The 17,420-nt window shown below is 62.0% G+C and overlaps 1 protein-coding gene across 1 annotated transcript in view; it reads right to left on the bottom strand.

The window, feature by feature from the left end:
* Positions 1–17,420, bottom strand: part of SUSD4 (sushi domain containing 4) — a 49,083-nt gene that overhangs the window by 2,873 nt on the left and 28,790 nt on the right. Inside the window, exons 4-5 of the mRNA XM_081791810.1 lie at positions 3,271–3,462; positions 2,166–2,310 (exon numbers count right to left, since the gene is read on the bottom strand). Coding sequence (XP_081647936.1) covers positions 2,166–2,310; positions 3,271–3,462 — 337 coding nt within the window. The remainder of the gene's footprint in view (positions 1–2,165; positions 2,311–3,270; positions 3,463–17,420) is intronic.

Consider the following 17,420-nt stretch of genomic DNA (forward strand, 5'->3'; position numbering starts at 1 on the left):
ACTACGTGGCCCATCCCGCTGTGCCTCCTCAGGGTCGCTCAGGAAGCCCTCTGGAAATGGAGGAGCTCCAGGAGCCAACGGGAAACCAGGGGCCCTCAGTGCGCGAGGAAACGTTAGACCCTGAGCTTAGACTCCGTTTTTGTTTCCGCTCCAGCGTGAAAGTCACCAATTCCCATCAAGGTAGAAAAGGGAAAACCCACTTGGCCACCTTAGTCATTACGCGGCCCCTCCACCCCCCACCCAGCAGCCGCCAAGGGTGGCCGCTGTCTCTGTGGGCCTCGCCCCTGTGCGGCCCGTCGCCCTGACGGGGGTCTGACCACCGCGCTGCGTCTGTCCCCCAGAGGGCCCGAGTGGCTGGTTGACTCGGCTTCCTAGTTCCCCGCTGGGCCCTGGCGCTGAGTGACGCAGCCGGAGGATAAATGTCCAGAGGGGAGGACCCAGCCGGCGGGCAGACCTGAGCGCTGACTGCCGCGGCCCGGCTCCAAAACCCCGGGAAATGCCACGTGTGGATGTGGGCTCTGGGTGGAGGGGCACAATCCCGGAGACGGAGGGAGGCGGGCAGGGAGGGAAGGCGAGCTGGCCAGGAACGCTCCCCGCTCCCCCCGCGAGAGGCTGCATGTCCCCACCCCCAGCCTGTGCCCGTCCGTCCTCTGGTCTCACCCGCCGACTCCGGGCCGCGGCTCGGCCCCCACGTGCTGCCATCGAGCCCCTCGCTCTCTGGTGTTCCCCGCCCCCGCGTGGCCCGAGAAAAGTCCACTGTGGGCTTGTCCCGAGAAAGGTGTTGTCTGTGTGGCTGACTGAGAATACTCGAGGGTAGAAAAACACCACGTGAAAGAGTTCGGGGCACGTTTTAAAAACTCCTCGTGCAGTGGATGTTCTGGAAGCTTCTCTCCCAAGCAGACGTGGGGAAATGGCCCCAGGCACCCAACGTGCCACAAATCACGTGTGGGTCAGCCCCCCTCTGCAACCTTCAGTCTTCTGTAGGTGCTAGGACTGCTCACGATAGATCCCAGGCCCTCGATTAGTAAGTCAGATGTGAGGACCGAGGCCACAGAGCACAGAAGGTGCCGGCATCTCAGCAGGGGTGTGGCTGGGGCAGGTACATGGCTCAGCGACACGGGGCCGGCCTGGGGGCCTGAGGGCCGACCAAGCAGCTCCACGGCCTCCCTCAGTCCTCACCTGGCCAGGAGCTTGAGAGACTGGACCTTCCTGGAGGCAAGAGGGGGAAGGGATTCATTCCAGGAGCCTCCCCCGCTGTCAAGCCGCCTTTCCGGGAAGGCGCGCACAAGTCTGGGGGCCACACCGGCCCTGCGGGTGAAGACAAAGCTTCTTCTGGAAGCACGGGGTCCCAAAGGGACCGACACGGGTACGCAAGCCTGAGGACACTCGAGATCCCTCCGGGTGAGGCGGCTGGTGTCGGGGAGGCCTGGCCGGTGATCTGGCCTCTGTTTCCTGAAGGTCACAAACTCGTCCCCCGACAACATCAGCAACGCCTCCCTCCGGGAACGGTGGTCAGCCAGCAGCAGGGGTCAAGGGTCACGCCTAGTTTGTCGGAGAGGCCGGGGCACCGTGTTCCCAGCAAGCTCCTCTTCTGGGATGACCGCCACGAGGGTGGGGGCGCCAGTGTGAGCCCGTGTGTGCACCGGCCAGGGGAGGGCCAGCGGGTCCTTCCCAACCCCCCACACCCCGTCCAGAGCCCTGTCTGCTTCCGGAGGCTTCCCTGGCACGTTGGTTTGGAACCTCTGCTGGGTCTCACACCTTTGCCTGCATCTCCTACTTAGTTCCGCCCAGGGGTGATGGCAACGGGCCCCGGGGGCCCTGCACGGCCACAGCCCCGACTCTGTGGGTCCATCTCCACATCCCCTGCGCCCGCCCGGAGCCGTCCACCAGGGGCGCACGAGGACACGGTGGGGAGGAAGGAGTTGAGCCCTGCCCAGCTCCGTGCTCCGAACGCAGACACCCCCTTCCCCCTCCTGCGCCCGTCCAGAGCCATCCGCCAGGGGCACACGAGGACATGGTGTGGGGGTGGGGGGTGGGAAGAGTTGAGCCCTGCCCAGCTCGGTGCTCTGACCCCAGACACCCCCCCAACCTGTGAGCCCATCTGCCAGGCCTGACCCAGTGCTCCCACCACCTTCTCCTGGCTGCTCGAAGGCCACGGCACTGACCTGACGGGGAAATGGGCCTTGAACTTGGTCTGGAACATCCTGGCCAGGATGACGAGCAGCAGCACCAGCAGCACGCTGGTCGCCGTGAACGCCACGACCTTCCACGTGGTCAGGAGGGTCTCGTGAGTGCTGGGCCACGTTTGCTCTGCGGGGAGAGAACAGAGCGGCGCCAGAGGCTGAGCGGGCACGAGTGTGTTTGTTGGATGGATCTGACCTGGGGGGGATCCGCAGGCAGGTTGGTGCTGCCCCAGGTCAGACCCCCCCCCCGCACCCCAAAGTCCATCCCCAGTGCGGCCTCTGTGCGGCTGCCGGCAGGTACGGAGGGCGGACAGCCTGGTGCGCAGTGAGAAACGCACCTGCTTCTCTGGCAGAGAACAGGGGTCACTCTCCCTGGGCACCCGGGGCAGGGGGGTGGGCTGGGACTGTCGGCCGTGCTGAAGAAAGGGACGGGGGGTAAAGGGATGTGTCCTCCGCGGCCTCTCATCCACCTCTGACCGTCAACACGTCTGCCAGGAGAAGGCAGGAGCAGCCCTTCCAGGGGAGTCCCCATCCCTGGGGCCCAGGCCCCCCCCGTGTGCGCCCATCATCCTCCCTTGGGGCCGCCCCCTCCCCGTGTAACGGGTTCCCATCCAAGGGTCACCAGATGTCCCAGGTCAATAAGCGCTTCCCCACATACAGCGGCCAGGGGACAGGTGCTCTGGCAGGAAACCCCAGGGCGAGTGGGTGGGACCAGATGTGCGAGAGACCGAGATTGTGGTCACTACCCTGGGCTCCTGGGACCGGTGGTGGGTTTGCTAGCATCTTGCTAGTAACTAGGAGGCCCCCAGGTTTGCAAACGGCCTGCGGTTTTCCAAGTGGGCGCAGGTCTTACCTACAATTACACCTTCTGTGTTCTACATGCATCAATTGGAAGAGAAAGGCCGGGCTGGCGCCCGAGGGCCGGGGGCCTCCTCAGAGGGAGGGACGGGGCTGGGGGAGACCCCGTGCGCAGAGGACTGCCCTGCCCCGGGGCGGGGAAGCATCTGGGGCCCCGGCGAGGGGTTTCCGCATCACGTGTGTCCCTCACGCCGGGGCAGGGAGGGGGCTGTGACCTCACGCTGCTCACCTGACTTGATGCAGTAAACCTGGTAGGAGGGGAACCACTCCCCGTACTGGCAGGTGATGTACTTGTAGTCGCTGGTGAGGCTGTAGCCGGGGTCGCAGTAGAACTCTACCACGGTCCCGTGGTTGTAGCGCTCACAAGGCCGCGGGTGGCAGACGAAATCACCGTGACTCACGGTGGGAGGCAGCGGACACACTGGGGCAGCCAGGGAGAAAAACAGCTTCAAGACTGGCTCAGGGATGGCGCCTGGGGCCCGCGGAGCCCCTGCCGCGCCCTGGGCACGTGTGGGAGCCCCTGCCACGTCCTGGGCACGTGTAGGAGCCCCTGCCGCGTCCTGGGCCCCGCGGGAGCCCCTGCCACGCCCTGGGCACGTGTGGGAGCCCCTGCCACGTCCTGGGCACGTGTGGGAGCCCCTGCCGCGTCCTGGGCCCCGCGGGAGCCCCTGCCACGTCCTGGGCATGTGTGGGAGCCCCTGCCGCGTCCTGCGCCCCACGGGAGCCCCTGCCACGTCCTGGGCACGTGTGGGAGCCCCTGCCGCGTCCTGGGCACGCGCGGGCCGCAGGGGCCGTGAGAACCTCGTCAAAGACACCTTCATCCTATGCGGCAGCGGGTCTCTTTATCACACAGTACTGACCGCGAGTGTTATAACGCACCCAACAACCCAGTACCTGCAATTAAGATACTTACAGAGAAACACTCTACCGACGGGAGCCACCACCCCAAGCCTGTTTCTGCCCGGGGCAGGCGCCTGGCAGGGGAGCACGGCGGGCACAGGGGGGCCACCGAACGCTGTGACCTCACGCACGCCACACGGCCTCTCCAGGCCCTGCTGTTCTCCCCTGCAAAATGGAAGCCTACCCCACCCACTGTGATTTGGTTTTTCTGACCCTAATACTCTTTGATTTCAGGGGAAGAAAAAAGGCATTTTCAGTTTCCTCTCTGGACAGAACCACTGGTGCCCCGTAACCGGTCGCTGCACACAGTCCAGGCACAAACTACCAAGGCAGCTCACGGCCGCACGTGGGGGAGCCCAGCACCGCCGGCGCAGACCCCGCACACGCGGGCCACGTGAGCGCAAGAGGGGCCACCGCGCACAGTGTCCCGAGGTGGGGAGAGGGGGGCGAGAGGCCCTCTACGCTCACTCCTCCGGCCCTGCGAACACCGCTGTGGGGTCCTGTGGGCTCCTCGTGGATGGGGAACGGGAGCTCAGAGCTCAGACTCTCCGGCAGCGGCCAGCCCCGGTCTGAGCTCGGGCCCGGCGCCCGGCCAGCCGAGTGACCCCGGCCGGCTGCTTCTCGCCTCTGGGCCTCAGTGTCCTCACCTGTGAAACGGGAGAGTCCGAGGGCTGTTCCGACAGAACGTAGGTGGACGGCCAGGAAGGCCAGGACCTGAGCGTCTGAAGCCAGAGACCCCAGTGACACTTGGGGACGTGGCGGGGTAGGGGCCGGTGGGACTCCAGCCTTCCCCAGGCTGAACGATGCTGTGTGCACCAGCGGGATGGCAGAGGTCACTGGCAGCGGGGGTGGGGGGTGGGGGGGAGGTGTCCATGTCTGACGGTGACCTCTGCCCACTCAGGCAGCTGCCTGGGTCCCCCTCCACCACCCCGGAGCCCCCTCAGTCCTGCAGTGCAGAAGGCCCTTTCTGCGCTCAGGGGCACACAGGACAGCACAGGCTCCGTGTCAGTCCCAGAGCCACAGGGATCGGGAAACTACCGGGACGTTTCCAAGGCCCAGCGAACGAATGCGTCTCAGCAGCACCCCCTCACTTGCCCTGAAGGACAAGGGACCGGTCGCACTGTGGCATCGACCCTGTGGCAAACGGTCCCATATAACTGGACGCCGGACGATCAATCATCTAGGAGGGAATTGGGGGGGCCGCACGGAACAGAGGGGCAGGGCTCGGATGCCCCAGATCTGCACGCGACCCCCACTCTGTGCTGATGAGCCAGAGTGCGGGGCTGTTTCCCTTCTGGGGTTTCGCCATCCGAACACTGGGGGACGCTCTCCCTGACTCCCGTGCCCTGGGGGACGCTCTCCCTGACTCCCGGGCCCTGGGGGACGCTCTCCCTGACTCCCGGGCCCTGGGGGACGCTCTCCCTGACTCCCGTGCCCTGGGGGACGCTCTCCCTGACTCCCGTGCCCTGGGGGACGCTCTCCCTGACTCCCGTGCCCTGGGGGACGCTCTCCCTGACTCCCGTGCCCTGGGGGACGCTCTCCCTGACTCCCGTGCCCTGGGGGACGCTCTCCCTGACTCCCGTGCCCTGGGGGACGCTCTCCCTGACTCCCGGGCCCTGGGGGACGCTCTCCCTGACTTCAGGGCCTTGTGGGGGTGGGAGCCACAGAACACAAAGGTGTGCTACAGCCCTGACTATCCCTGCCACCCCGCGCAGCCAGGACCCCACACGCGCATGTCAAGGCCGCATCTACTCGATGCCACATGGAAACCACCCACTGCAGAGACTTCGATCCCGTGGCTGCCGCTGCCGCTGGTGAGACACACGAGCCACGAAGTGGGGACGTTTATCTGCACATCTCGTGGTGTTTCTACTGACTGAGCCTGGCCCACCATCGGCTTTGCTGGGAGGGGACCGCCCACCTCGTGTCCTGCTAGCAGCCAGGGTGGGGTGGTCTTCCACTTGCGAGAGATGACGACAGAGACCATAATCACGATCCCGGCAAGCGGCTTTCCAATAACAACGTGGGAGCCCTCGGGGCTCGGGGGGCGCCCACCCCCGGCCCCTCTCGGAGCCTGGACAGAGTCCGCGGCCCCCTCCCCTGCACCCCTCCCGGAGGGACAGACAGATCTACACAGACAGATGGCACCCCTCACCGGAGGCCCCACACAGGCGAAACTCCGCTCGTGGTTGTGACTCTGACACCGGCAGCTGCCGCGTCCACACGACACAAAACGAGCCCGGGAAAGCCCGCGGGCGGCGGGAACAGACCCCTGGACGCGGGTTTCCTCAACGTCTCTTACAACTCAGAAAATACTAGGTCCAGTCGGGGCTTCTGTGGGCCTTGGGGTCCTGAGGGTGTGCTGGGACTCAGCCAGGACCGGCCCGTAATCCCTGTCCCCTTGTCACTGCTCCGTGTCCTGTCACTGCTTTGTCCCGTGTCACCACTCCGTGTCCTGTGTCACCGCTCTGTGCCCTGTGTCACCGCTCTGTCTCCTTGTCACCGCTCTGTGCCCTGCATCACTGATCTGTGCCCTGCCGTATGACACAGGGTCACGGCTCCTTCCTGCTTAGCAGTAAGATCTCTACCAACCAAATGTCTGCAAGGCGCACTATTCACGAGAGCTCGTCTCCTGTGGGCTGAGGAAGGGGAGTGGGAGACGGGCGCAAAGACACAGGAGCCCCACCTGCTCTCTGCTTCCCCTCTGTCCCCCTCCCCTCCCACGGCCCCTGGCTCCTCTCCCACGGCCTGTGGCACTGCTCGTGATGAGTGTCCACAGTCGGAGTGAAGCAACCTTGCAAACCTTCACAAGGAGCTGGAAGGCCCGTCCCCCTCCCAGGGGAAACCCTCAAGCGTTTCTGGTCCCGCGGAAGAGGAAGTTCAGGCGTGATCGTAGTTTTATCGAAGCTTCTCCACCACGTCGACACTGACACCTGCGTGCATTTTAGGGGCCTCAGTGAAGAGGGCCCGGGCCAGCCGGTGCCGCTCTGGGAAACACAGAAACGCAGAGGCCACGTTCCCAGTCCGCTTAAAGCAACGCCCTCTGCCCCTTCCCACCATGCACCTCCTGCACTTCCCGCGTGTGCAGCTCCCAGGGCAACAGGCGCCAGATGCAAATGCGGGGTTCGGTGTGGACATGGCGTGTGGCCCGGGGCCGACATCTGCCACAGAGACGCAGCCGCGCCCGCGCTGGGTGGCAGAGGCCGGGACTGAGCTCCAGCAGCACAGCCGCTCCAAGCTGAGCTGTGACAACGGCCCCCTCCCGAGCGAGGCGGAGGACGAAAACACACACAGACCCTACTTTTCTGGGTGGAAAACCCCCAAAAGGTTGCCAAGGGGCTGGTGCAGGGGGGCCCCTCCGTATGGGACACGGGGTGGCTGCTGTCCAGTGTCGGATAGACGGGGGCCTCGAGGGGCCCGGACACACACCCTTCGGTCCCGTCAGAGAAGAAGCCAGGAGAAATCAGGCCCCTTGCTGGGTCTCACACAGCCGCTCCGCGGCCTCTCACCTGCCCGAGAGACCTCCCCAGACTCTGCCCGGGCCCACCAGCAGCATCGCCCAGGGCCTGGAAAAACCCCAAGTCCCCCGCGCTTCCAACGCCCCTAGAATCACCCCTTGGGTCTCCCCTTCCCTCACCTGCAGTCCTGGCCCAGGACCGGCCCCCTCCAGGCAGCTGGCAGGTGCCTGGGGGCCTGGAGGCAGGTGGTCTGTCTGGGCTGAGCTCGGGGAAGCCTCCCTCACTGCAGGGTGGCCACGAGCCGCGGGCTAAAGGGCCCGAATCGGGTACGGGTGCTGCTCTGTTGGGTCTTCCAGGGCGCGGGGCGCTCTCTTCCACAGTGTGGGGGGAGGAAAGCATTTGCCAGGGCCCGGGGTCCCCCAAATTCCTCACGGTCCACCCTGGGCCCTGGCGAGAAGCATCCTCCCACTGACCCCGCCTCGTGGGGGGTGAGCCCACAGCGGACTCTCTCTGTTCCTCCTCCAGGGAGGAGCCCCCTGGACGCGGAGGTTGTCCTGCTCCGTGGGGTCTGCGATGCTCACATGCCTGATGGACCTTGGCTCGGCAATCCTGGCTGGCTTCTTGTGGGAGGCAGACCACACCAGCCTCTCCATAGATGGGGCTTCCCTACAACACAGCTGACCGGCCTCCCTCGGTCGTGACGGGGCCACGGAGCCTCACCCCGCACACCCGAGTCTGGGCTCCTAACTCTCCGGCCTCTGAGCATCTCGTGGGGACCCCCGGCTGCTCCTGTGCAGGCTGCTCACTACGTGGGGGGGGGGGGGAGGGGGCGGGGGGCGGCTGGACGGGCCCCAGGGTCGGGCAGCAAATGCTGCTTGTGTTTGGGGTGCTAGAAGTGGACGCACAGGCTGTCTCCTGCTGGCGTGTGGGACACTGTCATTTGCCAACGGGCAGGCACATCTCAGACGGCCTCTCCCCTGTCCTTCCGTGCGCCTAGGCCCCTTGCCCACCGTCTGGGCTCAGGGAGGCCCAGCTCATCCTACTGCCCGAAGCAAAATGAAGCTGGAAAGAAAGCCTGATGCATATCTAAGTGGCAAAAGTGATTTCTCACCTGTCTTCCTGTTTTGCATGCTCAGCACACGGTGCCCGCTCTGGCACAGAGACATGGGACTGATTACCCCGGACAGGCCACATCTCAGGCCTTCTGGAAGGGCCTTCCCACCTCTCGTCTCATGTACTGACCGTGTTCTTTCACCCTCTTTTTAGAGAGAGAAAGAGCGAGCAGAGCAGGGACAGAGAGAGAGAGAGAGAGAGAAAGGGAGGGAGGGAGAGGGGGAGAGAGAGGCTCACACAGTCAGCAAGGAGCCGGACGCGGGGCTCAATCCCATGAACCGTGAGATCATGAGCTGAGCTGAAATCAAGAGTCGGACGCTCAACCAACCGAGCTCCCCAGGCGCCCCATCTTTCACCCATTTCTTAATTCATTTAACAGACGTGTTTTGAATCGGCACTGGAACCTGGCACTACGCTGGTCCCCGTCCTCCCGGGCTGACTAAAGACGAGGACAAGTAAGTAGACGATGACTATTCACGTGGCTGTTAAGCCCTGTCCGCACTCCACAGAAGGAAGCATCAGTGCCACCCTCGGGCACACACACGCACTCACACACACTCACACATGAGGTGGGTGAAGTGCCAGGCACCCCGCCTCCCGAGGGGCGGAAGGCGCTGGAAACTCCGGGCACAGATGTTGTTTTTTTTTATAAACAGTAAGATGTGTGCTGGCCCTTGTGGGGGATTCAGGAATGGGGGCTGGGGGGAGGCTTAAAACATGCAGGCCAGGCCAGCTGGCTTCCCCCCACGGGACGGGCCAGAGAACAGCCGCTGTGCACCCCACGATGGAGACACAGAGGACCCCCAGAGAGCAGGTGAGGCCATGGACCGTGGGCTAGGACCATGGAAGAGGCAGGCTCCAGCGGGACGGCGTTAACCGGGTCAGTGCCGGTGGGGAGCCAGGGACAAGAAAGGAACAGGACAGGCTGTGTGTGGCCCGACCCCATCAGGAGGGCAGGTCCACGTGGTCCCAGCCCCTGGTGTGGGTGACGCAGGGACCCTGTGATGGCGACACTTACGGGTCACCTTGACTGGGCTGCGGGCGCCCAGACCGCTGGTTAACCGTCACTTCTGGCCCGTCCGCGAGGGTGTCTCCTGTCGAGCATTTGAGTCACAGACGGGGCAGATGGCACTTCCCCCTGTGGTGGGCACCATCCAGTCTGCCGAGGACCCGACACAGCAGAAACGCAGAGGAGAGGCGAGACTCTCGCTTTGCACAAGCTGGGACTCTCCTCTCCTACTTCCTGGGACCCCAGCACTGGTGCTCGGCCCTCCTGACTCGGGCTGAGTCACACTGCTGGCTCTCCCGGACCTCCAGCTCAGAGACGGCACGCTGCACATCCCGGGCCTTCCAGCCTCCATGAGCACGCACGCGCACACACACAGAGTACCTGTATGTACACTGTGATTATGTACACACAGAGTATATGCCCTGTGATTATGTGTATATAGTATACACACACTGTGATTACATGTGTATACAGCACATATAAACTGTGATGAAATATGTATATAGAGAATATTATATGCACTGTGATTGTGTGTATATGTATATATATAGTATACATTTACACAGTGACTACATATATACACGGTGTACGTATACACACTTATATATATATAAATATATATACACATACACATATAAGTACATATACACACACACTGTATATATTACATATACATATAGCATGGCATACGTACTGTGATTACATGTTTACATAGCATATATATATATATATATACACACACACTGTAATGAAATATGTAGATACATTATGTATGTATTCACTGTGATTGTGTATATGTATATATATATATATACATATGTGCGTGTGTGTGTGTATATACATATATAGTATGTATATATCACACCACTGGCATAGATATATGCAGTGACTATGTATATACAGAGTGTGTATATATATACTGATTATGTTTACACACACACACACACACACACACACACACACACACACACACACGGTATAACATATACATTGTGGTTATGTATATATACATAGTATATACATATATACTGTGGTTATTATACACACACAGTGTGACGTATATACATTGTAATTATATATACGGTATGTGCACACGCACTGTGATCATGTTCATATATGATATGCTGTGAGTCTGTACACATACACACCATGACATATACACTGTGATTTTAAACATACAGAATTACCTGGGCGTGTGATTGTGTGTAGGACACATATAAACATGATCACGTGGACATACACACAGAAGAGTGTATACACATGCACACTACTGGCTCTGGTTCTCTCTGGAACCCTGACTGCACGGCTCCCTCACCTGGGCCCTCAACCCCGCCCCATCTACAGATTCAACTCACTACTGGAAACGGAGACTCGGGTGTTGTCTCCTGGCAGAGGGCAGAAACGAGGTGCTCCCTCTTGCTCCCCCAAATCACGGGCAGGCCCTGCAGCACCTCCAACAGGGCACACAGGCAGTCAGAGGGCGGGGACGAGTGCCCATCAGCTACAGAACAGACAGCTTCAAGGCGGGAGTCCCACACCACCACCACCACCGCTGTCCCTGGCACAGTCTCGGTGCCACGAAGGAGCCCAGAGGAGAGGTGCTGACAGTGCGGGGATGGGGGGCCTGGGTGAGGGCAGTGGCAGGCGAGCAGTTCGGGGACGGTCCCCACGGGGGCGGTGTGGCACTTAACCGAGCCCAGAGCCGCCTGGCTCACAGCGGGTCCACGCTGATGCTGGCGCACCGGCCGTGTGGGGCGAGTCCCCCGCCAAACAGAGAAATCCAGCGTAGCCAGTTGGAAACTTTTGTAGCAATCCGACCTTCAATTTGACCTTGCTGCAACATCCATGAGTGTTCTCCATTTCTATCTATTAAAACGCAATTTTAGTACTGTTGTGTCTAATAATCTAAGGTGGGACTTCTATGTCTTTGTCTTTTTGGTTTTTTTCTAGAATCCAGTTTTACCATTATACAATTATTGGTCTGTAACGTATTAGAAGACAAACACCAAACAAACCACCATATCTTCCGGTGCAGGGCGGTGGGGCAGGGGGGCACAATCCGGGTACGCTGGATGCCGTGGGGGGCACAGCCCGGGTGTGCTGGACGCCGTCGGGGGGAAGGCACGGATGCTGCTACGTGAGACTATCTTTGGGGGGCGGGTGGCCTGGCCCAGTACAGGGGCAGTGACAGCAAGGAACAGATTATGGGACAGACTTGAGTCTGTTTCTCCAACAGGGCTGGTGAGGGTGGCGTTTGGGGGCTGAGAGTGTCTCCCAGATTCCGGATGCTGGCATCTGAGCAGACGGTGGGGCTCCTCCCAGGAAGGGTTCTTGTTGGTTTGCTGGTTCGGGTCGGGGCGGCACCGCTGAGCCTGGGGGCATCTCCACGTTGGATGCAGTAGCCGTGGAGGGCGTCCGGCGCTTGCCTGGGACTCCAGAGTCATGAGCACAGAGAGAAAATTCGGAACCACAGGGTGGGGGGAACTCACCTGTGGAGGGAAGGTAGACAGAAAAGAGGAGGGGCCCAGTCCAGACACTCGGATCAGTCAGGGCACAAGAGCGGCCGGGCAGATGGCTTTCAGGAGGAGGGGTGGTTCCTAGCAGGCGAGAAAGGCAGGAGCAGAGAAGGGACACTCGATTTGGCCACAGAAAACCTCAGTGACTTGGGCAGAAGGGAGGCCGGTTAGGAGTGAGCTGAGGAGGGGAGGGGCTGGGAGCACACGATGGTCGGAGAGGACTGCCGGAGCCGCGGAGATGCCTCGACCGGGGCTCTGACGCCGTCCCCTATGTGGCAGGGAGCCCAGCAAGGGAGGAGGTGGGGGCAGGGCGGGAACGCAGCAGAGCTGAGTCCAGGCCGGTGGCCGAGGCTGAGTCCCTGCAGCCGAGTGAGGGGGAGGCCACGTCGGGGACGGTGGCTGCGATGAGAACCTAACTGGCCTCTGTCCTCAGCCACTGACACGTTTCTCCACGTGCGACAGAGGAAAAGGAGTCCACGAACAGCCTGCGCCTCAAGAACGCTCCCAACTCTCTGTGGGGCGCCGTGTCGGGAATCCCCAGGGCTGTGACCGGTCGGGTTCCGGTGCCTGTCCTTTGGGAGGGAAGAGCTGGCCCCCGTCTGTGCACCCGGACCACCCGCTGACTCTGTCCCAGGCTCAGAGCCGCCCTGCACCCGGGTCCCTCGTCCCCCTGAGTTCCAGTCAGCAGACCGTGAGCTGAAGTGACGGACGCCGCGTCCCGGCTGACGCCCAGAACGCTCCGGGTCTCAGGCCGACCACGACAGAGACGACCCCCGGGGGTCCCAGGAGCCGCACCCCGAGGACGGCAGAACCCCCACGGCCCCCGAGTGACAGGTGCAGAAGAACGCCGGCTGGCCCACGCACACAAACACCGCTGCGTGGAGACGAGCTGCTATCCTCTTGAGCCACGATACGTTTCTGGGCGCCTGTCACAGCAGCGCCCACCCGCCCCGGTGCCAGTGCCGCGTCTCGACAGTGTCTCGGGGACGTACGTCAGCGGCTCCCCAACCCTGGCCGCCTGGCTGTTCCGGGTGGGTCCTGGGCACGGCGAGGTCTTCGGGGCCCCAGGTGAGTCTAACGGGGGGTCCAGTTGAGGGCACGGCCTCAGTGGCTGCGACAGCATGCGGGGCAAAGGCCTCCCTGCCAGGTCGCCAGCTCACAACGTCCGGGGAGCCGGTGTGAGAAGCCGGTGGTACCTTCCACCAGGCCCTTGCTTTCGACCCGCAGTCCCCGACCGTCAGCTTTGGGCTCAGCCGCGAGTCTCAGAAATGCACGTGTCAGCGCCAGCCCAGACCTCCTGAGGCGAGCCTTCGTTCGCGCAGAACTCCCGCGTGAGTCAGACAGTCCGGGAAGCGCCACCCCGGGCCGAGTGTGGTGACGCGAGGGAAGGCTGGCTCCTGGGCTGCAGGGGACAGAGAGGACGGCCGGCGGCTCTGCGGATCGACGAGGGCCCCTCGTCTCCAGACGACCCGGCGTGTTGTCTGAGCGGCTCCCAGAGGAGCCGGGGGCACGGGCCTCGCTCTGCACAAGTACACAGTCCCCGAGCCTCTGCCGTCAGCGGGCCTGCTGGCTGCTAATAATTAAAATGGCCAGGGCACCAGGTGTCCCCAGTCAGGTCCGAGCCTGGGTAATGATTCCAGGAAGAGGGACAAAGCCCCTCTAGGCCAAAGTCACAGCTGTTTCCAAGGTGATGCCCAAAACTTTGCTTTTAGCTCAGGGAAAATCAATCAACGTTACCCGGCACATTAGATTTTCCACTTTTGCTCGCGGTAACAACACGGAAGGCCGATAAATGTGTCCAGTTCAGGAAGCAAAGGACGATGAGGCCGGAGGGATCCTGGTGTCTCTGTGCTCAGAGATGTGTGGACAGATCAGCGTTAGGATCAATCCTGCCCGGCTCCCCAAGGGGGGCCCTGGTCTGCTCCGCACCTCGGAGCCGCCCGGTCGGGGCGTCCCTCAAGGGACACGGGATGCATCGGACGACAGCGTGCAGATTCGGGGCACAGAAACACGGCTCCACAGCAGGAGTCAGGCGGGCCGGGCCTGCAGACACGGAGAAGCCACGGGGTAGCCCGAGAGCACAGCCGCCCTCCCACAGCCCCCGCGGCAGGCACGGCCGGGCAGGGGTCTCGGGCTCTGACGAGGCTGCTCGTCCCTCTTCGCAGCGGCTGGGCGCTGACGGCCAAGTAGGGCACGGCCTCCGTCACCGCGGGGCAGGAGCAAAGCAGGAGACGAGTGTGCGTCAGCGTCCTCGTGTCGGGGAGCCTCTTCCGAAGGAGAATTCACCGCCCTCCGGTCGGGCTTCCTGCTGGAATCGGCGCATCTTAGTGTTTTGAGAGGGGAAGAAATCAGAGGCGCGAGACAAAAAAAGAGACGGCGTGTCACAGTGTTTGCGCAGGAAGCCCAGGGGTCTGGGAGCGCGGGAGCGGGCTCTCTCCACGTCTCTCTCCCGCCACCGGGTCCCGCCTGCGTCCGAGGCTCCGCGGCATCACCGCACGTCTTAATTCTGCTTCCACACTCTGGACACAGCGCTGCAGGGACAGAGCCCGTGTACCGAATTTCTGACTTCAAGGTTCTCTCCCATCAGTTTCGCCTTGGGTTTCTGGTGCTCCCCGACTCTCGTCTGTGAGCAAATGCTGGCGGCTGAGAAGTAGGTGCTGAACAGTCCGTTTGTGACAGCGGGAAGTAACGGTCGTGCTCCGTGCCAAGCTGTGCGCATGCCTGTGTGTGAGCGTGTGTGCACATGTGTGAGCGTGTGTGCGTGCACGTGCTTGTGTGAGCACATGTGCAAGTGCGTGCGTGTGCCAAGTGTGCGGGCACGTGTGCAAGCGTGTGTGAGTGTGCTTGTGTGAGCATGTGTGTCCATGTGCTTGTGTGAGCGCATGTGCGAGAGTGTGCATGTGTGTGAGCACGTGCACGTGTGCACACACTGGGCATGGCTCTACGTCACACACAGAAAGTAAACAGCCACGTTTTCCGCCAACAAGACCGCTTCTAAGGTTTGCACAGCGTTTCCTGGTGTTCTGGAAAAACAAACTGCTGTTCCGTGAACCAATCTGAGAACGGGCTTAGAAGCTGCGGGTGTGAGGAAAGAAGAAAGGGGAGGCTGGGAGGCGGGCAGATGAGCAGAGCGCAAGACGGGGGCTGAGAGGGCATGACTGCCGGGGGTCCCCGGGTGACCCCACAGCAGCTCTACGAAGTGCAAAGCACTCTCTCCTGGGTTCGAATCCCGCTCAGCAGATGCACGGCATTTACATGGCCTGGTTCTGAGCCTAGGTTCCCGTGGCTTGTGAAACAGAAGCCGTAACCCTGTGCAGGCTTCTCCAAATGAGGGATGAGGCCCCCAACCCTGATGAGCAGTCACGGTCATGCTCAGCTACGCTGCGGGCAGGGAGGCGATTACAGCCACAGCCCACGGGGCACCACCGTGGGGGCCACCCACGCGCTGCACACCTGACCCTAACAACCACTTTGCAAAGCAGGGGTCCCCGTGCAAGTAAGGGAATCCAGCTCAGAGGGGCGAAGTCACTTGCCCAAGGTCACCCAGCGAATAAACTGCCCGGCTGGGGTCTGACCTTAAGTGAGGCCACCCTGAAGCCACACTCCCTCCCGAGTTCTCAGTGGGATCTTGACTGAGTGGGGAAGCGGGGTGCAGACCACCCCAGGGCAGACGTACAAGCAGTGACCTATCTGCTGGGCTGTGTGCGGGCAGGTCGGAGGTTGAAGGAGGCAGAGGGACAGGAGGCGGGGAGCCCCCTGGGCTCAGGGGGCATGGTGGGTGCTGTGCGCTGGCCAGAGGGGACACTAGCCTGGGACAGGGCTATGGACAGAGTCTAGAGGAGGCTGGCCAGCCGGGGCCGGGATGCCTTAAGGAGAGTGAGCCCTTCCAAATCAGAAGCAGGCGGAGGGAAGGCCGAGGGCGTCTGCCTCTTCCTCAGCCAAGGGGAGAGCTTGGGGTGTGGGCCGGACTGTGACACTGAAGTCCTAATGCCGGCTACCTGTGAACATGACCTCACTCGGAAACTGAGTGTGCGGCAGGTGAAATCAAGTTGAGACGAGGTCCTGCGGCTGGGGAGTCGGCCCTTAATCCACGGGGCTGGCGTCCCTGCAGGAGAGGCACAGAGGGGACACAGCCACGTGTGACAATGAGCAAGGGACGCGGCGGCCTCCCTGGAAGCCAGACCAGGCAAGGAAGGACCGCAGAAGGAAAATGGCCCCGTGGACCCTTGGGTCCTGGGCTTCCAGCCCCCAGAACGGCGAGAAAATCTGATCCTGCTGTTGTAATTCACCCTGTATACGGTACCTTGTAGACAGCGGCTCCGGGCCAGGACACAAGCCTGGAGGCGAGGCTGAGCCCCCGGGTCCCTGGCGAAGCAGCCCACCGGACCCAGAGGGTTTCCTGGGTCAGCCGGACCCCGAGATTCCTCACAGGGACAGTCAACCAGCCACGAGCGTCCCTGTGGGCAGGCTGAGACAGGCCACAGCGGGCAGGGGGACAGTGACACAGACCTGAGCCCTGGGAGCCCTGGCGGACATCACCGTCATGCCTCTCCGGGCGGTGCCCACACAGCCAGGCTGGGGACGGTACAGGGTCGCCCGCGGTTAACCAAAGGGCCGGGGTCCCGAAATGCCAGGTGGAGGTGGACTGAGATCCCACTCATGCCCCTCGCCCCGGCGGCCTACAGAACTCCACAGAATTCCCGGCTGCCGGGCTATCTACCATGCACCTTGCTTCCCAGTTCCACTCCCGGTATGAAAACACAGACGGACAAACGCTCACTCGTGACCACCTGCACGGGGGACTAGTTTAAGATCCACGTTCCGATTTAACCGCCTTCTCAGCTACAATTGGGGCGATGGTCCTACCTTCCCGACACCTGCACCTGTCACATCCCTTCCCGCGAGCGGAAGAGACGTTGGGAACCGCGTTCGGTTCCAGCCATCAGAACGAGCTGGCCGGCACAGGCCGAGCCCTGCGGTGTTTTCAGGGGCCACAGAAGGGGAGCTGTCACTCTGATGGAAATCCAGGCACAATTCATCTCTTTGTAAAAACAAAACCAAGAACAACAAAAATGCTTCCTCCTGCACCGAGAGAGGAAATGGTTAGGAACACAGGAATCATGGTTTCAGGTTCTCCAAAATGAAGAATTCAAGACACCATAACAGGCGTGGAAACGTGTGCAAGGCTTACCTGCCTGTCACGCAAATGTCTAGTTCCTGGGAAAGAGGCAATTCTGGAGACCACCTGTGAAGACAGGCGGGGGTGGGGGCCGGAGCTGGGGAAGAGCGACCCCAAGCCACCCCGCTGAACGCTCCCGGTGACGTCCCGCCTGGAAGAGGCCGGGACTGACCCGAGGGACCTGTCCCTGTCTGTGGTGCACCT

Source organism: Panthera onca, chromosome F1 (genome assembly GCF_046562875.1).
Source record: "Panthera onca isolate mPanOnc1 chromosome F1, mPanOnc1 haplotype 2, whole genome shotgun sequence".
NCBI lineage: Eukaryota > Metazoa > Chordata > Mammalia > Carnivora > Felidae > Panthera > Panthera onca.